The sequence below is a fragment of the Ranitomeya imitator genome, chromosome 9 (genome assembly GCF_032444005.1).
Source record: "Ranitomeya imitator isolate aRanImi1 chromosome 9, aRanImi1.pri, whole genome shotgun sequence".
NCBI classification, from domain to species: Eukaryota; Metazoa; Chordata; class Amphibia; order Anura; family Dendrobatidae; genus Ranitomeya; species Ranitomeya imitator.
In genome coordinates this window covers 29024852-29052702 of record NC_091290.1, presented here as the reverse complement: position 1 = coordinate 29052702, position 27851 = coordinate 29024852, and the positions used below count along the sequence as shown (strand labels likewise).

At 41.5% G+C, this 27851-nt stretch overlaps 1 protein-coding gene across 1 annotated transcript in view; it reads left to right on the top strand.

Annotated features, from left to right (window-relative positions):
• LTBP3 (latent transforming growth factor beta binding protein 3) overlaps positions 1-27851 on the top strand; it is an 84838-nt gene that overhangs the window by 40161 nt on the left and 16826 nt on the right. Inside the window, exons 7-18 of the mRNA XM_069739287.1 lie at positions 1447-1605; positions 1702-1926; positions 4169-4188; positions 5302-5368; positions 7958-8053; positions 9041-9166; positions 14718-14849; positions 16553-16681; positions 19254-19382; positions 19480-19608; positions 21293-21460; positions 23328-23411. Of these exons, the coding sequence (XP_069595388.1) occupies positions 1447-1605; positions 1702-1926; positions 4169-4188; positions 5302-5368; positions 7958-8053; positions 9041-9166; positions 14718-14849; positions 16553-16681; positions 19254-19382; positions 19480-19608; positions 21293-21460; positions 23328-23411 (1464 nt within the window). The remainder of the gene's footprint in view (positions 1-1446; positions 1606-1701; positions 1927-4168; positions 4189-5301; positions 5369-7957; positions 8054-9040; positions 9167-14717; positions 14850-16552; positions 16682-19253; positions 19383-19479; positions 19609-21292; positions 21461-23327; positions 23412-27851) is intronic.

Here is a 27851-nt window from a genome sequence, read left to right as displayed (position 1 = left end):
CTCGGCTTATACACGAGTATATATGGTATTTATTTTTTACCGTGTGAGCTACAAGATAAGATTTCATAACATGGTCGTTACATTACAGATGCCAACTACATATTTTATATTTTTAGATTTTTTCCCAACTATAAAGTATTTGACAAAAATGAGAATTGCTGTTTTTTCTTAATATTTGTACTTTTTTATTTTATAAAATACATTTTTTTTCTTTTTTTGTTTTGTTCCACCAGAGTTCATGAACATTTAATGTTTAATTGCAATACTTATGTATTGCAGTGAATTGCCCTTCTAATCTTTACACTGACAGGCAGCCTTTTAGACCTTGGTTGGGCCTTTTAGACTTCTGAAGTTGACAGTCCCAGAGACCATTGTTAGGCCTCCGACTGCCATTGCAACCATATGTAAAAAACTTAAATGCTACAGTGGCTATTGACCTTAACATTTCACTGCTTAGACCATCCCTTCTCATTTTTCATGTTTAGCTCGTTAAAATAAAAACACCTATACTCACCTTGGATCCAACGCTGTTCCAATGGTGTCGGCACTCATGTTCTGAACTTCCTAGTGCTCAAATGAGGTTGTTACGTCATGTGAGATCTTCGGCCAATCAGCGCTGGCGTAAATGTCCCTGCCTTCAGACAAATCAAATATCAAGAGGAAGTCAGAGAGCAGCTGCAGCCCTGACTTCCTGTTGATGTTCAATACATCCAAAGGTGTGGACGGTAACGCCAACACTGATTGGCCGAAGGGCTCAGGTGACTTAATAACCTCATGTGAGCTACAGGAATACATTGCCACAACACAGACACCGGAGGAGAGTATGCATGATTTTATGTAAATGAGGATTGAGAAGGGGCTGTCCAAGTAGTGAACAACCCCTTTTAGGGGTTACATAGCCAGGTTTTCTGCATGATAAATCTAGGTCAGCGTATGAGTATTCCCTCTTTGGTATATATATATGCTGGATGCAGGGGTTAAAATGAATTCCCTGCTCTCAGGATAGGAAATTAGATTATTGGGGATCTGTACGGATAAGGCATGGTAGGCAATAAATCGACCTATCCAATTTGCCCGTGTTCTATTAAAATTGATGACATATTCTAAGCATATATATATTATTGGGCACCTCTTGCAACTACTAGGCCCCCATGACACAATATGTGACAGCGCCATGCCTGCTGACTATACTTCACTTGATGTCACAGAGTTGAGAGCCTAGTAATCGTAGGAGGCACCAAGAATACCATTATTCCAGTGCTGGCCAAGAAAGTTTGCACTATTAGGGTGGCGTTAATTTTTTTTGCTCTCACTTGAGCAACAGCCCTAAAACCTGATCTCTGCTACAACTTTTTATCCTAATGTATGGACTTCATCTGTGGAGTACCAGATGGAAAAGGCAATTTAATTCCTATATACCACACTAACCATTATTTCACCTCGCAGAGGAAAAATCAGATGTGAAGAGTCTTTGCTACAGGCTTATAGGCCAAGAAGGACAATGTCAGCATCCCATTTCCATTAGGATGACTCAACAACTGTGCTGTTGTAGTGTTGGAAAAGCTTGGGGTCCTCAATGTGAAGCATGTCCCTCTGAAGGAACAGGTAGGCATGGGCAAATAACTTACAAAAAAAACCCTGCAATCATTGAAAGTGACCATTAGGTATATTTCTAATTCCTCCTACTTGTTTACTTTGCAGCATCTTTTGCAGAGATATGCCCGGCTGGAAAAGGGTATCACATCTTCAGCACTCATCAAACGTTTATGATTCATGGTCAAAGTGAAATCACTCTGCAGTTACAGCCAGATTTAGGGGATCAGCAGGCTATTCCTCCAAGAATACCGGACGTGATTCCACCTCCAAATATCCCGGAATTTCCTCCACCTCACAGGATACCAGAGTTTGATTCTAATGAAGGGCAACGTGAGTCTTTATCACATTTTCTAATTTCTAACGACGCATGGCCATATTTTAAACAGAATGGCTAATGCCAAGGATCTTATCAAAATACATTGTGTAGAAGATCACAACATTATAATTGTCTGGCATGTTCTATATTCTAGATGTAGTTACAGTCAATGCGATATTTACTCCATCAGAGTTTCTTTGTTCAGAAAGGGTGATTACTATGTCATAAATGTGAAGAAGTTTGTGTATGTATGTGTGTAGGAAAAAAAAACAAGCTTTTCTCACTGTACGTCGCTTACTAGTCAAAATAGTAGAATGTAACCAGAATCAAAAAGCAAATTGCGTGTCCATTCCTCTCCTCTACATCATTTCTGTAAGCTCGGTTTCACACGTCTGTGAAACACAAACACTTTTTGGATCAGAAGAACAGGCCTGACCACCGGGTATCCAGACCTTAGCTAGCGTGCCCTCCGTTTTTCAGAGTGTAAAACCGGCCTAAGGACACTTCATCGCATCGGGGCATCTACCAGCCAAAATTATAAGCATAGCCAATTTTTGCACAATTTTTCCAAGTAAAAATTTAGATATTACCATCAAAATTGTATGGCCATTGGCAATAGTTTCAGCTGCATGAGGCTACGCTGCGTAGACACCCAGATTGATGTAATTAAACTAACATAAAACAAGTACAGATATCAATATATATATACATATATATATATATATATACACAATCAATCTATTAGAAATGGAGATGAATAATTGAATAGTCAAGTCAGGGCTTCAAAGTGATTTCAACAACATACCAGAACATGAATGATTGAAAGATAAAATCTATGTAACATAGAAAAGAACTGCACATAAAACGTTTAAAGGGTAACTGTACTTTCAATTATCTTTACATAAATCCGTAATACATGGGAACTTAAATAAAACTTTGTCATGTAATCTTAGCAGAGAAATTTGCTTCCTTCCCCACTTAGGAGCTCGTCATCCACTGTGGTGTCTTGTGATAATCGTTCATACTCTTGAGACACGAGGAGCAGAGTGAGGAAACAAGCAGAGGAAAGAGACATGCAGATTGTGCGGAACTTTCTAACGAGTGATTTACGTCACATTAGAGTTTGTTTCTTAGGGTGCAGTCAGACGGCCGTATAAAAAAACGGATGACGATCACATCGAAGTGAACGGACTGGCCGGCGGCTCTCCTTACCTGAGCATGATAGCATGCATTTCTATGCAGCTGTGATGCTTGGGTCAGAAGAGCCACCGGCCAGTTTGTGCACTCCATTGAATTTGTCGTCCTTGTTATACAGCCGTCTGATTGCGCACATTGATCAGTACTGCTGTACAATGTCATCAATACCGCTGCTGCTTCTCTTACTACTGAATCACTACATTTCCCTCCAGTGAAATAATAACACTTTTGCTCACCTCTGGTGCCGTTCCAGTGGTGTCGGCACTGGTTCTCCTGGGGATTGTGTGATATTTTTATGCCACTCTATCCCTACTTCTGGCTTCACTCTTTCCTCCTTTGGACAAATCAAGATATCCAGAAGAAATGAGAGCTGCTGCTGCCCTCTCACTTCCTCCCTATGTCAATTATGTCCATAGGAGAGAAGAGTAAAGTCCGCACTCATTGGCTGCAGTGATCGAGTAACACAATGTCACACAATCCCCGGGAGAGCCAGAATCCACACAGTTGGAACGTCGCCAAGCAGTGCAGGTTAGTGCAAGTGTCATCATTTTACTTGGGGGGGATACATAGGGATTTCAGAAGGAGTGCAACCCCTTTAAATTTTTTTAATTCGTCCTGGCATGAAGGATGTCATTTGTGTTCGATACATACTTAACTATTTAAGGAGTAGGAAAAGCTAAGACATATTTTCTTCACGTGAGAAAAACGGATGCAACAAGGTTTGTAAAAGTTGACACGTGTGGCAAAAATGGGTCCAGCACACTAAAAAAAAAAAAAAAAATACTTATGGAAAAAATATATGAATCCAGCCTAATAGGTAGGACAAGCTTCAAAATTGTTTCTTTTGCATACAAGAAAAACATATGACACGCCAATGGGAAAAATGGACACAGATTCCACAAAAAAAAACTAAAGAAAATTTATATAAAAAAAAACTGGCTGTGTGAATAAGGCCTTGTGCTATCCTATCAAGGTGAATTTTAAGTATCCTACAAAGTTTTGCATCTTTAGCACTCTTCTGCTGTCCCTGATTAAATGTATATATCTTTTATGTTCTAGGTGAAGTTACGGAATCTATGGTAAGTATTTGTTTTAACTTTTCAGTGACAATGATGATGAACATTAAAATAGGACCACAAGTCAATTTATCAATGAGGTTTGTGGGAACTTCTGATTCCATGATATTTACCCGCCAAACTGATTCCATAGTAAGGGCTCTCTCACACTGCTGTATAACATGGGCGAGTACTAACCGGTGTTTTATCGGATAGCACAAGGACCAATGTTATACTCTGAGGGAGTGCAGATCTGCGATTACTTTCTTATACCGATTTGGCAGGAGAAAATAATCTCAGCGTGCCGTGGGTGCATCTGATGATCGGATAACTCGCACCCATACAAGTCTATGCGTGCGTGTGAAATATCGGACTGAACTCGAATGTCGTCCGATGTACACTCACAGAGACAATGGAGAAGATGGAGAAATCAAGTTCTCCATCTTCTCCACACCTGTGCTGCGATTCTCTCAAGCGAGAGAATCGGATCACACTAAGATGACACTTAGATCAAACTTTGATCCAAGTGACATAAGCATAATCGGCCCAATTCTCTCATCTAAGGCTGAAAAAAAAAAGACAAACATTCCTCTAGTTCAATATATTATGGATTGACGCAAAGGGAGACAAATGAACTGTATAAATTAGTTGTCCATTTTCCCAAAACAAAAAACCTACTTTCTCACCCTGTATATGACAGCCCATCGGAGCAAATTGATGGATCTAGTGTTGATTTGCAGGACACGTCAGTAGTCTGGAGTGACGTGTCGTTCTGCAATGATGATATCAAGCAGGACCTACTAATCTGTAGAGGAGCTGGGGATGCCGGCAGATAGGAGGAATTTTGAAGGACTTTCCTCCGGCGGGCAAGGACTACCAGCGAGGCCATTGCTCTAGGGTCCTGTAAATTATTTTGCTATGTCAGAGGAGAGCTTCTTTATGTCTGTGGGCAGGTATCTTCCATACTGTTACCCATGAGAGTATTTAAGTACACTAAGCATAAATACTTTTAACGTGGTGCCATAATTTTCCTATATCCTGCAAAAGCAAAATATGTCCAGACCTGAAAGCAAGTGTGTACTACAGCAGGATATTGTATATCTTGAGTTATTTTCCATTTATCTGTTCATATTCCAGCTTCCAGTATTCATCCCAAACCTAGAAGAAACTATGTCTTTGCCGTCCCTTATTCCACCAAAACCTGGTAATAAAACTATTTGAATATATATTTATAGTTCCAGTTATTTGCTCAAAGTTTCCCAAAAGAAAATGTACCGCAATCAATTATATTTATCAACGCAATTGAGCAATTTTTCTTTATTGAGGAATTGCATTAAAAAATAAATTACGTTTAGGCTGAACTTTCATTCAACACTTGCAAAGGGTCATTAACCAGTGTTGGTCGATGTGCCCAATATTTATATATTTTTGGCAGTAGTAAAATTAGAAATCAGATGTTCCAAAATGGGAATGATATTGTCAAAGTGTGATTCATATTTTTGTGCTTGAAAACTGCATGTATACGGTCTTCCTACACGTTACACAAAAATAACAATTGGGTGGTCCATAGGGTACATGTACACGGTGTCATTTTAAGCCCTGGAAACTATCTGAAAAAGCGCCACAAAAGCGCTCCATAAAATGAACGGAATGCACAGCAATGCCAAAGCGACGTTGTTGTGCACATGTTCAGTCTTATTCCGCTTCCTTCAACCACTTCAGGGTTCATAACAACTCCCAGTGTGTTCCTGTAGTGGATTCATCTGGGAAAATTCACTGTCTGGGCTGACATCTAAAAGACACCATGTGCACAAAGCCTAACGCAGGTTTTCGGAGCTAAAGCAAAGAGTGGATCCAGAGAGAAAGTCTTCCATTACTTTTCCCATTCCCTTTGAATTCACTTCTGACCAAAATGCAGAGTAAATTAGGTATTCTGAATCGACTTGTCTTTCTATAGTGCTCAGTCTCGTAGTATTCCATTCCTTTAGGCTATGTGCACACGTTGCGGTATCTGCCGTGGATTCTTACACGCAGATTCCTAAAAATCCGCAGGTAAAACACCCTGCGTTTTACCTGGAGATTTACCGCATTATTTGTGCGGTTTTACACCTGCGGATTCCTATTATGGAGCAGATGTAAAACGTTGCGGAATCCGCACAAGGAATTGACATGCTGTGGAAAAAACACCGCTGCGTTTCCGCGCGTTTTTTTCCGCACCATGTGCACTGCGGATTTTGTGTTCCATACATTTACATGGTACTGTACAACGCATGGAAAACTGCATCAAATCCGCTGCGGTTCGCAGCAAAATCCGCAACGTGTGCACATAGCCTTAGACTTTTTTCACATTTGTTTTTTTTTTACAGTGCCTGTTTTAGATTGCAAAAAATATCAATTTCATGTGAGTGTATTTTGTGAGCTTTTTTGATATACGTGCATTTTTTTCAGGTTTTTTTTTTCAATGGGAAAAAAGTGTACGAAATAAGATACTTACAGCAATCTGCATTTTGAAAAATAAAGTAAAAATGGACAAATCCGACAACAACAGCAAAAAAAAAAAATGTGCTTCACATTTCTTTACTGACTTCAGGATAACTTTAGGAAAAATGCAAAGTAGAACATGCTACCCATACTTGGCATTTTTTGTTCCAATGGAGCACTGCCTTGAAAATAAGTCTCCATCCTGAGTTTGGTCTCTTCAATAAGCACCAGTATTCCCTTGAGCTACAAGTTTTGGAAAAATGCCACAATTTGATTACAGCTTTTTGCTTCAGCATAAGAAGTGTATTCAAAAGAAAAGGGCAAAATAAGGGGAGGACTAATAATACTGCTGGATCCACTTGTGACTTTGACTGTAATAGACATTCGGCTTCTGATCTGCTGCGAGTGTCAGCGCTCCGTGCTCCGATTCTCTCACATCAGAGAATCACAGCACAGCTGTGGAGGAGACGGCTATAGTATTCTCCCCATCTACCGGCGGCATCGGGAATCACACTGCAATCGGGTGATGTCCGAGTGCAGTGCGATGTTTCACACGCACCTATAGACTTATATGGGTGCGTGTGATCCAAATTTGGCATGTAGTCACAGCATTCTGCAATATTTTTCCTGTCCAAACACGATCCGATTGGAGCAGAAAAAAAAAAACGCCATTGAGAACAAAAGCATAGGATTAAATTGGTAGGAATGCAATCCAATTGGGAGCGAGCCCTTAGGGTATGTGAACAAGACGTCTTTTCTAAGCGGATTCTGGCGCCCGATAAAATTAACATAATGCACAGCAATGTCAAAAGGACATTGCTGTGCGCGCGTTTTGTCATATATCACTCCTTTTAACCACTTGGGAAACCGTGAAATGGTTCAAAGAAGGGCTCATTCATGTATCAGATTTTGACGTATGAGCGCTACGCAGGTTTTTTTTATTGATAACACTCGTACCTGATAATCTATGGGGCTGTTCACATATCAGGTTTTTTACTTAGACAGAATGGTTAGTGCAAAATTGAAGAGACATCTCTGATACTGATCCGAGTTTCGGAGGAAATTGGCAATACAAGTCTATGGGTCGGTGAAAACAAACAGCATTTTGGATGCCATCTGTGTGCTGATGAAATTCTGACCAAACACTGGTGAAATTCAGTCAGCTTTTCTCGTACGTCAATTTTACTGGAAAAAATGTCAGCATGCTGCACAATTTCTTCTGTTAAAAATTACAGAGATAGCCAAGGGAGCCATTGATGGGCAATGCAAAGTTAAAAAAAAAAATTATATACTAATATGCCTTAATTTTCAGCAATTGTTTTGGAGCCCACAACCGTGGCGGTGCGGAAAATACCTGCCGAGTATGACACACGGAGCGCTGTCGAGATTGCTCCCACACAATTGACCGGTAAGTTACTAAGTGACTGCTGACATTTAATGGGTTTCCTATTACTTAAACATTAAAAAGGTTGTCCACTACTTTATCTTTGATGACCTATGCGTAGGATGTCATTAATGTATGATCGGTCGGGGTCTGGCACCCAGAACCCCCAACAATCAATTGTTCTCTATATTGGCGTCTGCTGGCCGGAAATACTCAATTGTGGAGCTACTCCATCTTCTAATCGTGGCCATGGCCAGATACTGCACATCCGCCTCCTATTGATTTTAATAGGAGATGGATGTGCAGTACCCATCCACGGCCACTATCAGAAAACAGAGCAGCTCCACAATGAAGCTTTTCGGCCAGAAGCCGCTGAAAACTGCTGATCATTGATAGGTCATCAATGATAAAGTAGTGGACAATCTCTTTAATGGCCTCTCCATGCTTGATTGTGGAAGTCCAATCATAGGACACCTGATGATTAGTGATGAGCGAGTGTACTTGTTGCTCGGGTTTTCCTGAGCACGCTCGTTTGACCTCCGAGTATTTGTTAGTGTTCAGAGATTTAATTTTCATCACGGCAGCTAAATGATTTTCAACTATTAGCCAGGCTGAGTACATGTGGGGGTTGCCTGGTTGCTAGGGAATCCCCACATGTACTCAGCCTGGCTAATAGCTGTAAATCATGCTGCTGAGGCGATGAAAACGTAATCTCCGAGCAGTCACAAAATACTCAGAGACCACCCGAGCAACGAGTACACTCGCTCATCACTACTGATGATCAGAACGCTCCAACAAGTACCACCCTTGTTTACACAGTCAAACACATGAGTGTTGGGGAATTGGTTCTCAGTCCCATTCATAACCCTTTTATAGAGCATGGGTCCCATTGGTTAGACTCCAATGAAACATTTATGGACGATCCTAAGGAAAAGTCATGGAAAACACCTTAAATGCTTCATAAATTATGAGCTACCTTTGATCAATGACCTGATTTTTTTTTCTACCTAGAAACCGATGAGTGTAAAATGATTAGAAACCTGTGTGGACATGGAGAATGTATCTCAACCCCTACAGGTTTCTACTGCATTTGTAATCCGGGATACTTCCCAGATCCGGAGAAGAGAGTTTGTGTAGGTAAGTAAAACATCCAATTCTCTAGGCTTAGCTCATGATTCCTTTAGTAACCTTTGTTAACCCGTCAGGTCCCTCCATCCTGCCAAATGCCAACTGTAACCTTAAATTCTTTTATTAGAGCACTATATTGTAAAAATCAACTTTATATGGGATGTATCTTATAAGCAAGCAAATTGCCTCTTCTGAGACTTAAACTATCTCAAAGTATCTCAATACTGATTTGGCTTTTATCCTAAGTCATATTTCACGACTCGTTAGGCCGGCTTCACACTCAGCGTATGAAAATACGGTCCGTATATTACGGCCGTAATACGCTGAAAAGTCCCGAAAATAGTGGTCCGTAGCTCCTCCGTAGGCAGGGTGTGTCAGCGTTTTTTGCGCATGGCATCCTCCGTATGTAATCCGTATGGCATCTGTACTGCGTGGTTTTCTCGCAGGCTTGCAAAACCAACATACCGCTATAGAAATGATCCATGTGTCCCAAAAAGAAAAAAATATATATATATATATACACTGTCTATATATATATATATATATATATATATATATATATATATATATATATATATATATATATACACACAGTTAGGGCCAGAAATATTTGGACAGTGACACAAGTTTTGTTATTTTAGCTGTTTACAAAAACATGTTCAGAAATACAATTATATATATAATATGGGCTGAAAGTGCACACTCCCAGCTGCAATATGATAGTTTCCACATCCAAATCGGAGAAAGGGTTTAGGAATCATAGCTCTGTAATGCATAGCGTCCTCTTTTTCAAGGGACCAAAAGTAATTGGACAATGGACTCTAAGGGCTGCAATTAACTCTGAAGGCGTCTCCCTCGTTAACCTGTAATCAATGAAGTAGTTAAAAGGTCAGGGGTGGACTCCAGGTGTGTGGTTTTGCATTTGGAAGCTGTTGCTGTGAGCAGACAACATGCGGTCAAAGGAACTCTCAATTGAGGTGAAGCAGAACATCCTGAGGCTGAAAAAAAAGAAAAAATCCATCAGAGAGATAGCAGACATGCTTGGAGTAGCAAAATCAACAGTTGGGTACATTCTGAGAAAAAAGGAATTGACTGGTGAGCTTGGGAACTCAAAAAGGCCTGGGCGTCCACGGATGACAACAGTGGTGGATGATCGCCGCATACTTAATTTGGTGAAGAAGAACCCGTTCACAACATCAACTGAAGTCCAGAACACTCTCAGTGAAGTAGGTGTATCTGTCTCTAAATCAACAGTAAAGAGAAAACTCCATGACAGTAAATACAAAGGGTTCACATCTAGATGCAAACCATTCATCAATAACAAAAATAGACAGGCCAGACTTAAATTTGCAGAAAAACACCTCAAGAAGCCAGCTCAGTTCTGGAAAAGTATTCTATGGACAGATGAGACAAAGATCAACCTGTACCAGAATGATGGGAAGAAAAAAGTTTGGAGAAGAAAGGGAACGGCACATGATCCAAGGCACACCACATCCTCTGTAAAACATGGTGGAGGCAACGTGATGGCATGGGCATGCATGGCTTTCAATGGCACTGGGTCACTTGTGTTTATTGATGACATAAGAGCAGACAAGAGTAGCCGGATGAATTCTGAAGTGTACCGGGATATACTTTCAGCCCAGATTCAGCCAAATGCTGCAAAGTTGATTGGACGGCGCTTCATAGTACAGATGGACAATGACCCCAAGCATACAGCCAAAGCTACCCAGGAGTTCATGAGTGCCAAAAAGTGGAACATTCTGCAATGGCCAAGTCAATCTCCAGATCTAAACCCAATTGAGCATGCATTTCACTTGCTCAAATCCAGACTTAAGATGGAAAGACCCACAAACAAGCAAGACCTGAAGGCTGCGGCTGTAAAGGCCTGGCAAAGCATTAAGGAGGAAACCCAGCGTTTGGTGATGTCCATGGGTTCCAGACTTAAGGCAGTGATTGCCTCCAAAGGATTTGCAACAAAATATTGAAAATAAAAATATTTTGTTTGGGTTATGTTTATTTGTCCAATTACTTTTGACCTCCTAAAATGTGGAGTGTTTGTAAAGAAATGTGTACAATTCCTACATTTTCTATCAGATATTTTTGTTCAACCCTTCAAATTAAACGTTACAATCTGCACTTGAATTCTGTTGTAGAGGTTTCATTTCAAATCCAATGTGGTGGCATGCAGAGCCCAACTCACGAAAATTGTGTCACTGTCCAAATATTTCTGGCCCTAACTGTATATATATATATATATATATATATATATATGTCAGTAGACACATATATGTATATATATTACTATTTTTTCCAGCGCTATACAGCTTGAAATCCGGTAATTCAATTACCGGCTTTTTCTTTCTCCTTCCTAAAACCCGACATGATTTGAGACATGGTTTACATACAGTAAACCATGTCTTCTCTCCATTTTTTTTTGCAGATTCCACACTACTAATGTCAGTAGAGTGTATCTGCAAAATTTGGCCGTTCTAGCTCTTAAAATAAAGGGCTAAATGGCGGAAAAAATTGGCGTGGGCTCCCGCGCAATTTTCTCCGCCAGAGTAGTAAAGCCAGTGACTGAGGGCAGATATTAATAGCCTGGAGAGGGTCCATGGTTATTGGCCCCCCCCCTGGCTAAAAATATCTGCCCCCAGCCACCCCAGAAAAGGCACATCTGGAAGATGCGCCTATTCTGGCACTTGGCCACTCTCTTCCCATTCCCGTGTAGCGGTGGGATATGGGGTAATGAAGGGTTAATGCCACCTTGCTATTGTAAGGTGACATTAAGCCTAATTAATAATGGAGAGGCGTCAATTATGACACCTATCCATTATTAATCCAATTGTAGTAAAGGGTTAAATAAAACACAAACACATTATTTAAAATTATTTTAATGAAATAAAAACAATGGTTGTTGGAGTATTTTATTCTACGCCCAATCCAGTCACTGAAGACCCTCGTTCTGTGAAAGAAAAACATAATAAACCAACAATATACTTACCCTCCGCAGATCTGTAACGTCCAACGATGTAAATCCTTCTGAAGGGGTTAAAACATTTTGCAGCAAGGAGCTTTGCTAATGCAATGCTACTCCTCGCTGCAAAACCCTGGGGAATGAGGCTAAATATAGATCAATGAGCTATATTTAGCTTCATTGGCGGTGAGGCGCCCTCTGCTGGATGTTCATAGATCGTGGGAACTTTCCTAGAAAGCCTGGGAGAAAGCCTGGGAGCTTTCTAGGTGCAGAGGCATAGAGAATAATTGTGCCGTATTTTTTGCGAGTTTTACGGACGTAGTTTCTGCGCTCTTACGTCCGTAAAACTCGCAAGTGTGAAGCCGGCCTTAAAGGGTTGATTGTGACTTGTAGGATCGCTACTTCCAACAGGTGGCGCTATAGAGTTTAAGTCCTCTTTTTTCTCAAAAGAGGCAATTTGCATATTATATTTCCCAGAGGAGCATTGCACGGCGAATAAACCTCCTTACCTTGACAAGCCAGAGATGGTATGTCACTCTCCATAAGGAGAAACGATACCTCTTATAAGCAAATAAGCCAGGAATAATCCCCTAGACTAGTCTGACTTTGTATCATATAAAAGAGGGTATGGTTAAAGGGCTTGTCCACCTTTGGGGACATATTTTTTTGTTATTTAAATAAATGTATTTTTTGCTAAAAATAATTTTTGTAGTTGGGTTTGATTGAAAATTTTGCGCCACTTGCCTTTATTATTTATTTTACTCGCTGATATAGCAGCACCATTAATTTTCACAACACTTTACGAACATCATCATCAGTACTGTTCCCATTATGGTTCACAATCAGTATGCATTTGGAATGTGGGAGGAAACCAGAAATACCCTGAAGAAACCCACAAGAACACGGAACACGGGGAGAACATACAAACTGCTTCCAGATATTGTCCTTAGTGGGATTTGATACCAAGACACCTGCTTTGCAAGGCAACAGTACTAACCACTGAGCAGTCCTGCTGCCCGACGTCGTTTGCACTGTCACTGTCTGGAATGTTTTCTTTCTTTTCTTTTTTTTTTTCACAGCTGATTTATGGTCCACATTTAAGTTGACTGACCTTGCAAAAGCAAAACAATGCAAAATAAGTTAATGAAACCAAATTGCAAAAATTATTTTTACTCCAAATAATGCATTTACCGTATGTAAAAATAAAAAAAAAGTCCCGCAAATTGTTAATATCTTACACACAAAACACCGCATCTTACAACCTCCAGAAATCCCAACTGTGTCCTGCCTACTTATGTACAAAGAAGCTGGATGTACTCTCTTCAGCTTCATAGGCACGCTGCAAATTCCTGGGATCGCAAAGTGGAGCCTTGTGCACGCTGAGAAACCAGACAGCTTCTCTGTGACTGCTTGCTGAGCAACCTGGGAGAGCGGAGAGTACACCTGCGTTCACTGCACATGCCAAGGCAGGAAAGAAACCGGGCAGGACTACACGCAGGACTTCATTCACAACTGTTGAGCATTGGAAGTCAGACTGGTCTGGGGGTAGCGACACCCTTGAGGAACAGTCCTGGCTAATTTGCACATGACGAACAGCTCACATGTCATGCCGTTAACGGCGATAAAGGGGCAGGATGGCATACTGGGACCCGCATCTGTCCCTGCCACTATAATGGGGCCCTGGCTTTCCCTTATCTCAGGGGTACCTATAATGGTTAGGAGGCCCGAACCGCCAGCGTATCCCTGTCTCCTGTGCAGACCCTATTAGTGGTCCCCTCTCCCCCCAAGGGAGGTGGACTGCTTCAGTGTATAAATACAACAATAAACAGGGTATACAGACAAGGTAACTAAAAGTCTCAAACTCACGAAATGCTCACACAACCACAGATGTAACTCAGAGAAGGGAAGAGAAGGAAAAAAAACTATGAAGGAAAACAGGTTTAACATGCAACCAAAACAGCAGACACCAATCTCTGTAAATAAACCTCCAAGCTCCTAATACCACACTCCTTCAACCTCCAAGCCAGGCAGCTGAACTGATCACTGACAATAGCTATAGTCAAGGCTGGGTCTATATAGAGGAGGATATTACAAAATCCACTTCAGCTGAGAGACCCAGCTCTCGGCAACAAGGTTAACTCCTGCACTGCTGGCACAAAGCAGCCAGGTCAGAATACAGGAGAAGAGCTTCTGTTCACTGTGTGTGAACGAGGCCCAGAGCGCTGCGGTTCTTTGGAACCTCTCTGTCGCGGTAGCCCCGTGACATCATAAAAGTTGACTTTTACAAGAAAATAGCATTTTATGGCACTATGGGAAAAAGCACATAGTGGTGGTTTTTCAAACTGGAGGGCGCTGACAGGTTCCCTTTAGCCTTTGGTTGAACAGAAAAGCATTGCCTAATACTGCACCATAGAAGTTTCACATCTCAGCACTAGTATTTGGCGAAACATTCAGAGACAGTCCTAGTGCTAAAATATGTGTAAAAAGAATTGAAGACTCGCTATGGAATTTTGTATCGTTTGCTCTATGTCACTATTGTTTTGTCATTGGTCAGATTCTATCATATACTGTGTTTTTACATCTTAGATCTTGATGAATGTAAAAGTGAACCTTGTGGTCACGGAAAGGGCTTGTGTCTGAATACAGCTGGATCATTCAACTGTCATTGTCATCATGGATACAGACTAAATGTATCACATGGACAAAGATCTTGCGTGGGTAAGAAAACATTTTGTTTTCTCTGTTTTCAACCTTTAAACATTTTGTGTTCTTCTCTGTTTTCAACCTTTAAACATTTTGTGTTCTTCTCTGTTTTCAACCTTTAGCGTGGCTGACCTATTTTGGATGAGAATTGTTTTTTATGTTCAAACTGGAAAACCAAAAATGCAGAATGAATCATAAAATAGTAAAGATAATGTAATTCTAAACTCAGTTACTATAAAATATAAATAAATTAAATAATATTATACTCAGGACACTAAAACTGCAATATATGTTTAGAGTAATGTTAGGAATTGTGTTTTTTGTTTGTTTCATTTTAGAAATAAAAATAGGAATTCATGTAAGGAATGGATCTTTCACGTGTCAAACAAATTGACTTTAATGGTGTCTGTTAGGTTTCTTGAAATTTTGCTGGAAAAATAAGGCAGCAATGGAGGTTCATAAGGAGACCTCTGACACAAGTGTAAACAGAACCTTATTATCTATTTGTGGACCTCCCATCGTCTTAAAAAGTTGTGGGCTAGTACCAATATGGAGAACATACAAGGACATTTTAGAATATTCTTACAGGGTCAACAGCTGCATGGACATTATGCAGCTGTAGAGTTGGCCGGACTCACTCTAGAGAAGGCGGACATGGTTTATTACCATCTCTGTCTTCCTGATTTCTGTATACACAGACTTGAATGAGCCACGTGTATACAGTTTGGGAAACACTAACAGTACTCCCTCAACTATACTAGTCATGTGATCACCAGGGATCAGGAGGAAGAAGACCCAGACCAGCCTTATAGTGCAGGTAAGAGACCGTAACTGGAGACAATATGTCACCCCCAGTTAGGTTATGTTCAAAAGTTGTTGTTTTTTTTTTCTGTTTTTTTGCTGCATTTTTTAATGCAAATTTTAAAGTGCGTTTTACAGTACCAGCAAAGTCTATGAGGTTTCAGAAATCTCATGCACACACATTGGTTTATTTTCCGCACTGATTTGGAAAACTTCTGCGTTTATGCAAACTGTACCATGTCACTTCTTTCACCATTTTTGCAGCATTTTTTCACCCATAGGAAACAATGGGTAAGTGCAAAAATGCAGGAAAAAAACGTTATCAGTTTTTGCTGCAAACACCTAAGGAAGTTAAATCATGCTTTTTTGGTGGGTACACTAAACTTTATCAACATGCATAAGAGACAACAAAAATGCAGCAATAAAAACACAGCAAAAAACACAGCAAAACCTGCTTTTTGTCAGCTGTTTATTTACTGCCAAGAGACAAAATTTTGCCTGCAGAAAAAAAAAAACACAGCAAAAACGCAACGTGTAAACATAGCCTTACAGGGGAAATCAGTCATAAAGGATGGATTAACAATGCGTGAAAAAATGTACAAAGGAAAAGAAAGAAAAAAGGAATGAAACAAAATTAGGAAAGAAGAAAGCTCCATCTTGCGCAAAGTGCTGTTCTTAACCCTGGTCGCAACCAAAAAATCTATATTACTGATATTTTTTTAAAAATGTACCGAAAGAGGAACGCAATTGAAATAGCTCTTTGCGTGCTTAAAACCATGGGGTGGTAACAGCTAATTTTTTAAATATGGATACAAAGGCAAGAGTTTTGAACAGAAAGTTGAAGGTGAAAATAAACCCCTGCAAATATGTACTGACCGGTTTGTTTCCTTTCTCTCGATGAAACTGTCATCTCACAGATGTTGACGAGTGTTCACGCTCCGGAATGTGCGGCGACTCTCGCAGTTGTGTTAATTTTCCGGGTTACTACAAATGTGAATGTCAGACCGGATTCAAAATAAAGAATAGAAGACCATTGGTATGTGAAGGTAAGATGACGGGTGAAGCTTTGGACGTGCTAAAAATCTAAATTTGCAGATCAGCAAATAATAAAATGAAGACATCTCAATCAGTTTTAGAAAATTAAATTTCAAAAAGTAGAAGCTATTGTAAGATATTATATTGGAAAGGGATAGATCAAATCTGTCAGTCTCAGATGTCCACATATTTTGGGAGACAAAAGGGACAATATAAAAAAAGAGGTCCTTGAAAGCACATGGATGCAATTTGACTGCTATCTGTTTTTGTCTGTTTGGTAGGTAGGAGATGCTTGCATTTTTTTTTGGCCTACAAGAAAAACAGATTAAAAAAAAAGAACTGGTGTATAAGTTGGTATACATGCAACATGTAGGAACATGTTCACACTGGCCATTAAACAGACAAAACCTAAGATAGAAACCAAATGAGCATATAAATAACACAGGGTACTTGGAAAAGCATAAAAGCCATCCCACCACGATAAGGTGAACCCAAATCGGAACAGTCATATACTGTCTGGCATTAAAACCTTACCATGTGTCAAAAATGACCTTAATGTGAAAAATAGCAAAGAAAAAAAGATATCACGTTGATGGTAAAAATGGGACAAAAATTGTTGAAAACTTTATCCAGCACACGGATGAAAAGCAGTCCTTGTTATTGGCTCTACAATCGTTTATAGAGGAAAATCCTAAGAAAAGGCATTTGCTTTGCGTTATCCCTGTATAGTAATAATGCGTATGGCTTTAGGTGGTCCTGATGTGACTACTTCTTTTAAGGGGATATCAGGGACTTTACAAAAAAAAATGCATCTAACACTAACAGGCAGGTAATTGCAACTTACCTGCCTGTTGTGCACGGCTCCATTCTCGCCCAGTACAGAGCGGTCACAGACGCTCCTGCCGGGGAATCAGAAGCCTCTGCTGACGTCATGTCTACAGAGCGGTAGCTTCTTTTCTGCTCTGTAGACTGGGCGGGACTTCCGAGCTCATTCTGGTTGGCAGCCGCATCCCCACTGCCTAACTGGTTGAGCTGGCCGTTAATCAGAATGACCTTGAAAATCCCAGTCCGTCGCATCAGCAGAGGCAGTGGAATCCCCAGTAGGAGCCGTCTTTGACAACTCTGCGCTGGGAAAGAACGACGCCGTGCACAACAGACAGGTAACGTTGTAATTACCTGCCTGTTAGGTTCACATTGCGTTAGGGCAGTCCGTTTAGCGCATAGCACTACGGACTGCGCTAACGCAATGTCCCAAAAGGGATCGCGTTTGCTGTTCCCGCTAGCGCAGATAACCGATCTGCGCTAGCGAGGAACGGACCTCGGACGCTGCAAGCAGCGTCCGCGGTCTGTCCAAAACTAACAGGACATCGCTAGCGCGTGCCGAAAATGGCATGCGCTAGCGATGCGCTAGAGATCCGTTAGCACATTGCCATCAATGGGTGCGCTAACGGATCCGTTGCATGGCGTTAATTGCGACAATTTCGCCATGTAACGGAGTCCGCTAGCGTTAACCCATTAACGCAATGTGAACCTAGCCTTAGTACTTAGATACATTTGTTTTTGAAAAGTCCTGGATATCCCCTTTAATTAACACTGGAACAGATTGAAACATCACGATTTACCGACTGGAAATCGTCATTTGATTATTGTTTTTCATCCGATTTTCATCCCTGTGTTTTTTTACGTCTGTGTGTTATCAGTGTTCGCTTTTTACATCTGTGTGATCCATTTTTATATATCTACATTAAAATATGTACATGATCAAATACAATTTCCTAGGTTTATAATAGATATGTAGCCATTAAAATTGGTTGCCTCAAAGATGTTGTGTGGGATAAGATTTTTTATGCACCAATTGACTTAAATGCTGTAATTTCTTCCTCACAGAGAGTAGGGCAAAGAGAAAAATCGTTCATCTGAACAGAACTACTGAATAACATGTAACATGGGTCTGTGTGCTGTCCTTGTAGCTAATGAAAAATCGGGCAGCACATTTCCAATTTTTACGCTCGTCTGTATGAGCCCTAAGGCTGCATTCACACATCTGTGTGACACGTCCTAGTGTTGTTGTTTTACAGGACAGCCCTTGAGTCAATGGAGTACAATGGTTGTATTCATGCATCCATTAATATCTCGGATCCAAATATGAGATCCGTGAGTCTCCGAGCATGTCTTGTTCTAATGCAATTTTGACGATTAGACTCAACCATTAAAGTCTATGGTGGTCCGTGAGACAAGTCGAGGCTTCTGATTTGCTTCAGTGTCTCACAGATCTGTGCTGATACATTGGATAAAATCATGTGACCGTCTAGATGCCTATTTATTGGGCTGTAAGCAAGCACAACTCTTCAGTAAAGAAAATTTTTAGTATTTTCAAGCAAAAACACCTAAAAAATATACATCTTGCTCTTTTTCCTCTACGTATAAAAGAATAGGAAGCTTATTCAAAAAGTATTTGAAGCAGAATCCACTCCAAATTCCAGTGTGAATTTGCTCTAAAAAAAAAAGTTGATCTTGTGGATGTGAAAGTTGTCAGTCAGAGACAGGACAATTTATTATATCTGTTGAGTTATTACATTGCAGACGTCAACGAGTGCATAACCCAACAGCAGTGTGTTGGAGGACAATGTAGAAACACTCCAGGCTCCTTCCAATGTATCTGTCCTGAAGGCTACAGATTGTATAACCAAGGAATCCAACAAATATGTCAAGGTACTTTATAAGCCTAGTCTCCAACCATTTTGTTTTAATGGCTCTTGGATGTTTCTTTGTTCATATATATATATATATATATTTTTTTTCATTTTAGATATAGATGAGTGTGCTCTCTTCCCGGAAATCTGCTCCCCTCATGGCAAGTGTGAGAATCTGGATGGCTCGTACATGTGCGTCTGTGACACGGGCTATGCACCTAGTGAAGATCAGAAAAAATGTGAAGGTAATCACATATTAGGTTGAGCACTTCCTTTGCAAGTCACTACTATTTCATGCAGATTTCTTCTCTAAAGTATCTTTCCTACAAATTTGTCATTTGCATTTTAGAAAAATGTTTTGTGGTGCCATTATACACAAAGAACTAGTCACAGGCAATCTCTCAAATCTAAAAGTTCTGGAAACAGATGATTTTGCAGTGGGAGATTGAGTTGGCTCCAGTCTGCAGGACATTGCAGTGCAGGACCCCCTTCTACGACATCGGTGTACCTTAACAGTGTTGTCACGATGAGAAAACCTATTGAAAGGGGCTTTCAGACTAATGTTTTGCCGACCTAGTCTCAGGGTAGGGTCACATGACCCTTTTTCTTTCGTTTAAGAAAATTGGTCCGATTATAATTTTGATAAGAGTTTGATCAGAAGGCGATCCAATTTTCTCGGAGGTGGAGAAAATTTCCCCTCCTTCTCTGTATCGTCAATCCATTATGTCATCCAAGTGCGTTCCAATTTTCTGCCATGGACCCATAGAGTTGAATGGCCGAGTGAAAATTGGACATGAGCACAACCTCATAGAATAACATGAGGATGAGCGCTATCTGTCAAAATGACAGATAGCACTCGCCCAATTTTTACAGTCATGTGCATGAGCCTTACGGATGGGTCATCGAAATCAGACCGGAGTGGGTCTGACATCTAGCACCTTCCACCGATCAGCTGATATCTGATCCTGCAGCTGCTGGCAGGACATAGTGTGATTTCGATCACCACAGCTCCTACACTGTAGCGTCCATTCACGGATACTGCTGCTTAACTTCTATTTAAGTGAACGTGACCTGAACATCAGTACCAGGGAACGGCCACTACAGTGTATGTAGCTGTGGTATTCCGGCTCTGCCCACTAGGTAGCCGTGGGACCTAGTTCCCCCCCCCTCCCCCCCGAGTGGAGGTGATCGGTCCGATACCACCGATTTGATACCTTGGTCATGAACTATCCCTTTTTGCTTGACCAGAAGACAGATACATTTGGGTAGCAATCTCTGATCTAATGGCTGATATTTGTCAAGAGGGACCATGCGATAATATTTTTGTGTACGCACTACAAATCCACATTTAGGAAAAGACAATTTGTGCCAAATTTATATCGGTGTAGCTTTTGCTGCACGTCCCAATGATAAGATCCTGAGACCATATTAATTGATGCACTTCCCAATGATGGGAACGGAGACCAATGTGTCAAATGGTAACGTAGAATTCTGCGCAACTTGCGACTTTTATGGATGTTAAAAATGATTGCAACCGAAATGTATTCAGTCTACTGTCTGCACTATTTTTTTAAGATTGCTAAGACCTGTCTACGATAAGTGACTTTTTGTTTTTTTTGACTTTTAAGTAGAAATGCAATCATAAATTTTGTACCTACCGTAAAAAAGTTAATCACATCCCCCTTTTTCATAATTTTTCCGTTTTGGTGCAGCAGGTGCTAAAAACTGAAGTGATAAATGTTGTACAACATTGACACATTTTGACGAACCTTTTACAACAATATTAAATCTCCCCCAAGCAGTTTTAATGCACCGTATTTTTTTTTTTTGTGTATTACTGGTTTTGTGACACATTACATTTAAAAATGTGACACGAGTCATCTTCTAGTTATAATTTGTGATCATTTCTTTTCAATTTCATTATTACAGAGGTTTCTCGTGGCTTAGATCTCAAAGATTGCTTTTTAAGTCTGGATGACACTCTGTTCTGTGACAGTGTTCTTGCTGTGAATGTTACGCGAGAGCAGTGCTGTTGTTCCTTGGGTGCAGGATGGGGAGACCACTGTGAGATCTATCCCTGTCCCGTGCACAGCTCAGGTACGATCTATCGCTATCCTTTTTGCTCTGAATACGTTTTCTTAAAGTGTTGTTCTCATGTTCTTTAATGGGTAAAATTACACAGTGCAATTTAATTATTAAAAATCCTCTCCATTCTCAAAAATGGAGACATTTTTAGAGGGAACCTGTCAATTGACCCTTTTTTCGGTCCGATGGGCGGTGTTTTCGGATCTTTTATTCATCTCTTCCTTTCCCACTGGCCGCAATATTGTCTTGAAGTTGATTCGCCTTCCTCTGTAGAACACGCGTGCGCAAGGCAATCTTGCCTTGCGCACACGCAGTATGCTTTGCCCAACTGCGGGCAAAGCCGAAAAGCATTAGTGTGCATGCGCCAGCACACTATGTCCCAGAAGTATTTTGCTGTGTTCCGGGACATAGTGCGCCGGCGCATGCGCACTAATGCTTTTCGGCTTTGCCCGCAGTTGGGCAAAGCATACTGCGTGTGCGCAAGGCAAGATTGCCTTGCGCATGCGTGTTCTACGGAGGAAGGCGAATCAACTTCAAGACAATATTGCGGCCAGCGGGAAAGGAAGGGGTGAATAAACGATCTGAAAACACCGCCTATCGGACCGATAAAAGGGCCCGCCAAATTCAGGTGACAGGTTCCCTTTAATTTTATTATTTACTGCTCATTGTCTGGGTTCCTGGATCCTGCTGCAGTCTCGCAGTGGTGGCCGAATATGAACAGTTCTTTCCAAGAGCTTGTAAGCACTGCTCAAAAAGCTGAATAAATTAGTTGTGCGCAGTGAAAGCTCCTGATCTAGATCATTTTAGTGCAACTACGTTCTTCTGATGCTGCAAAACTGTCTCCACTTGCAGCATCGGAGAGTGGCCATGACCCCTGTCACGCAACCACAGTTCACCCAGCACCACTGCTAAATAGCAGACAATACAGGTGAGTGGGTTTGGGTACTGCAACTGCAACAAGTAAGTCGTAAAAAAAAATCCAACAAGATTGGACTCCTTGCAACTTGCTTGTCTCATTCGCATTACCCTTGGGGTCGTGAAAAAATTCCAACGAGATTGGACTCCTTGCAACTTGCTTGTCTCATTCGCATTACCCTTGGGATCGCAATGTGATCCCATTAACTTATATCGGGCTGCATTGCAGAAGTGGCACCAAGTTTGGTTCTGTCCAAAGTTTCTGCATAGCCCTAGTCTTAGGCCACATTCACACATTCAGTATTTGACATTACTATTTGTAAGCAAAAAACAGAAGTGGGTGAAAAATACAGAAGTGGTGACGTGTTTCTATTATACTTTGCTCCACTGCTGGTTTTGGCTTACAAATACTGATGTAAAATACTGACCAAATACTGGACGTGAACGTGGCCTTCAAGTAAAATACAGTGAGAGAGGAATTGGAAATTGTTACTCATATTATGGGTTTCCCGCTCACAGGGTCGCACTACAGTCCATAGCGATTTTCTAATGAGCCATGACACCTTCTGGGAAAACTCTTTCACCTTGTTGGACAAGCTCATAAAAGATTTATAAGAAACATATTTCAAATCATGAAAGTCAGTTTTGTGTACAAATTACACTAAAATTCTGGAGCATTTGGATCGATAATTTCTCTCCTATGGTGTCTCCAAAATTGGTCTTAGATTGCGTAGATACCATTGTTCATCTTGTTCTGTGCAACTTCACACGTCCTAGTTGTAACACTGAGCTCTTATGGATCACAATGAGATGTCAACGTATAATAATAATTGTATGCTTTCATGAGTATTTTCTTATGCAAATCTCATAAAATTAAAAAAATGGTTGTAAAATCATCACAAAGAGATTCTAACTCTAATCAACACGTTTTTATTGCAATGGAACCTGTTTTATGTCTCTTCAGCGGAGTTTGTATCACTTTGCCCAGACGGGATTGGCTTCATTGTTGACCTTGATATTATGAGTTATGGCATTCCAACGTATCGAGGTAAGATGAGATGTAATTTCAAAGCAATTACATAGATGATAATGTGACGCCCAAGAGACCGGGGTACCCAGCACCGGACCAATGGGGTCTGTCTCTTGAGGGGGGTGTCACGGGTGGCTTGACCCGGTGCTGTGGCCTCAGGCAATGCACAGTGTAAAGGGTATCGTGAGGGAACAGGCACTTACTTGATCAGCAGCAGGTTCTCCCAGCGGTGATGATCCCAATCCTGGATAGATGGCTATTGTCCAAATGAAAGACTGAGGCACTGAAACGTTTAACCAGTTTACTTTAACAAAAAAGGATTTACAACCAGTCCTGTCACCGGAGTCTGTATGGGAACTCTGAGTTACTTTGACCCTGCCGGGGTCTTCGCCTCTTATTGTACGCAATATCTGTGTGGCCCTGCTGCTGTATGTGAACTGGCTGCCGGCCCAATCTGTCCCCTCCGGGTCCTGGTTCGACGGGCAACCCGAGTCCTTTTATCGGCTTACCCCCTCCAGGAGTGCCGCTGAACTCTGTGTCTGTTGCTGCGTCCGACCCTAGTGAAGCTGATATCACCTCACGTTTTTCCGGTTGCTGTATTATATGTAATGAATACAGCCACGGATCCGGTATCCGTCTTTGCGCCTGTTCTGGGTAGTGATTAATGCTACCCGGTTCTCACAATGTCCTTTTTCTCTATCCCTCTTCTCCTCAGGCCGGTAATTTAGGCCTGGTAACAGTCACAGGGCTGTTAGAGATTCAACTGTATGACCTCTCACTTTCAGCTCCTTAGCCCAACTGCCAGTTCTTCTCTCAGACCAGAATGGATCAAGGGGAGTCTCTGGAGCTCCCCCTTCTGGCCGGAGGTGGTAGTGCAGTCTTGCTATTTTAGTATTTGCATTTACTGTCAGTAACTATTTTTGTGGCAAATACCCCTAGGGGTGCCACATTCCCCCTTAGTTAAGAACAGTACTCCGGGACTGTGGGACAATAACATTTTGAAATAACACTTAATATGTACAGAGTCTTAAAAATGAAAAGTTACAAAAACCACTCGAGGAAACAAAAATATAGTTCTGTACAAAGTCACTTCAAATAGCGTCCATTAATACAGTTCTATCCTTGAAGGTACTAGGAAAGGCACTGCACTTTGTGTCCAGGAATTTAGTTCCATTTTTCCAACGGAGTTATCAATATAAAGTCTAAAGAAAGTTCAAAAAGAGCGAGGAGCAAAGTTCAAAAAGCAGTCTTTCCGGAGCTTTGATTTAGTGCCTCCGGGCTGATAAAAAGTTCAAGAATATGCAAGAAGTTCATACAGACAAGTCTCTGTAGGCACTGGGCTTAAACGTTGCAGACTGATAACAATGACTATACTACATTTTCTGTTTAACTATATACGGCATAACATATATACAATTCACATTATGAGCTTTATAGTTGGTAATCTGCATACCTGGCCGGTAATTGACCCTGGGTACTACGCTGTGATCTACGTAATAGCGGTGTCTCTTCATGTGGTGTACTACTGTCTACTGCGGATGTAGTATCTGCCCGCTCTGCTAAAGATAATTCCACGACTATGGAGTTGGCAAGTCCACCGTGAATGGGATTACTCTGACCAGGAATCTGTTCTTCCTGGCCTGGAACCTCCTGTAGTACGGGGTCAGCCTCTTCCTGTCTTGGGACTTCTGGTATTGGGTTTGGTGTTGGGTAAAAGGCCACCATGGGAACCACTACTGCACCATGGTATGTTAGTAGGGTTTTGGGAAAGTCTCCTATACAGGTGTGATACACTTCCTCTTCTTTTTCCTTTACTGGTTGAACCTGTATGGGTTGAATAACTTCTGGTTCTGGCTGGACAACGTCTGGCTCTTTCAATGCTTCCGGACATAATTTAAGATTGTCTCTTGACACTAGTACAGATGTTAAGCCTCCGTTTTTGCTAATGAGACACATTTTAGGATTATCCACTCTTGTTGGTAAAACTGTGTAGGGTACGGCTTCCCACTGATTGTCCAGTTTATTGGTTCGACGATTTCTCTTGAGCACTTGGTCACCTGGTCTTAATGGGGTCGCTAGAGCATTCTGGTTGAAAGTTCGCTCTTGTCTTTCTCTAGTTTGCTGAAGGCTTCTTTCCACACTCTCTTGCACTTGGCGATACTGCTTTTGCCGTATGATATCTCAATTGGAGTCTTGGACTTCTGCGTCTGGTTTCAGAATTCCCATTTCTAGATCGATTGGTAATTGGCCGGGTCTTGCACGCATAAGGTAAGCTGGGGTGCAATTGGTGGAACTCACCGGGACATGATTATACAGATCCACCAAGTCAGGCAATTTCTCTGGCCATTGATTCCTTTCTGCCTCAGGTAAAGTCTTTAGTAGTTCTATTACAATATGGTTCATCTTCTCGCATAAGCCGTTTGTTTGTGGATGATAGGCCGTCGTCCGGATCTTTTTGCAACCATACATATTACAGAATTCTCTGAAGATCTCTGATTCAAAGGCTGTACCTTGGTCGGTGAGAACCTGTTCCGGATATCCATGGGGTCTACAAAAGTACGTTTGGAACGCTTTGGCTGCTGTTTTTGCTGTCAGATCTTTTACGGGTACTACTACCAAGAAGCGTGAATAATGGTCCACGATGGTCAAGGCATAGACATAGCCAGACCGGCTTGGTGTCAACTTCACGTGGTCCATGGCTACAAGTTCAAGTGGTTGTTTGGTGATTATGGGCTGCAGTGGTGCTCTTTGGTTCTTTTGATCGTTTCTTCTGAGGTTGCACGGGCCACAATTTCTGCACCACTGTTCGATTGATTTTCTCATCCCGACCCAATAAAATCTTTCTCTTAGAAGTACTTCTAACTTTTTCCAACCGAAGTGACCAGCACCATTATGGTAAGCTTCGAGGACCATCTTGACATCTTGTTTAGGCACGATAATCTGCCAAACCAATTCATGTGTTTTCGGATTGGTGTACCTTCTACAGAGCTTCCCTTGATACAGGAACATTTTGCCTCTCTCTTTCCAGAGTTGATGCGTCTCTTCTGGGGCATCCTCATCGGGATATGCACTTTGCTCAGTTAACAGTTCCTTCACCAACTTCACAGCCGGATTGCTGTCTTGGGTGTCAGCCCATCTATGGTGTGCTAACGGATTTAAATTCACCTCTTGTTGTTTCTGATAGGTACTTGACTGATGATGTTTTGCCTTGGGATGATGGAAGGCTGGTAGTTCAATTTCTTCAAGCTCCCCCATTTCTTCTTCTACATCTCTCAAGTGTGGCATCCGGGATAGGGCATCGGCATTTCCATTCTTGCGACCTGCTCGATACTTGATCTTGAAGTTGTAATTAGATAACCGGGCTATCCATCGCTGTTCTAACGCACCTAATTTGGCTGTGTCCAGGTGGGTCAACGGATTGTTGTCAGTATAGACAATAAATTCTGCAGCGGCCAGATAGTGTTTGAAACGTTCAGTCACAGCCCAAACTACTGCCAGTAGTTCCAATTTGAAGGAGCTGTAATTTTCTGAATTTCTTTCAGTAGGCCGGAGCTTTCTACTTGCAAAGGCGATGACTTTCTCCCGACCTTCTTGCTTTTGTGACAGCACCGCTCCTAGTCCCACATTACTGGCATCAGTGTAGAGGATGAAAGGTTGATGGTAATCTGGGTATGCCAGAACCTCTTCTCCGGTTAGTGCCTTCTTTAGCTGTTCAAAGGAGTCTTCCCTTTCGTCGTTCCACTGAAAAGGAGGGTTTCGGTTTGAAGGTTTCTTTGTCTGCCCTACCAAGGTGTCTTGCAAGGGTGCTGCCAACTTGGTAAATCCTTTTATAAATCTGCGATAGTAACCCACCAATCCCAGGAATTGTCTCACTTCTTTTGCGCTGGTAGGTCTTGGCCAATCCCTTATGGCGCTTATTTTCTCGGGATCTGGTGCTACTCCCTCTGAACTCACGATGTGTCCCAGGTACTGTACCTTTGGCTTGAGAAGGTGACATTTGGATGGCTTGACTTTCATGCCATACCTGGATAAGGCTTCGAACACTTCTGCCAGGTCTATTAAGTGTTGTTCGTAAGTCTTTGAGTAGACGATCACATCATCTAGGTACAGGAGGACGGTCTCGAAGTTCTTGTGTCCGAGGCAGCATTCCATCAGCCGCTGGAAGGTACCGGATGCGTTGCAGAGTCCGAACGGCATGCGATTAAATTCACATAGACCCATTGGTGTGGTGAATGCCGTCTTTTCCTTATCTCGCTCAGCCACAGGGACTTGCCAATACCCGCTTGTTAAGTCTAAGGTGGAAAAATAATTAGCAGATTTCAAAGCAGTTAAGGACTCTTCTATCCTAGGCAAGGGGTAGGCGTCTTTATGGGTGATGTTATTAATCTTCCGGTAGTCTACGCACATTCTCATGGTTCCGTCCTTTTTTTTGACAATCACTAGAGGGGCCGCCCAGGG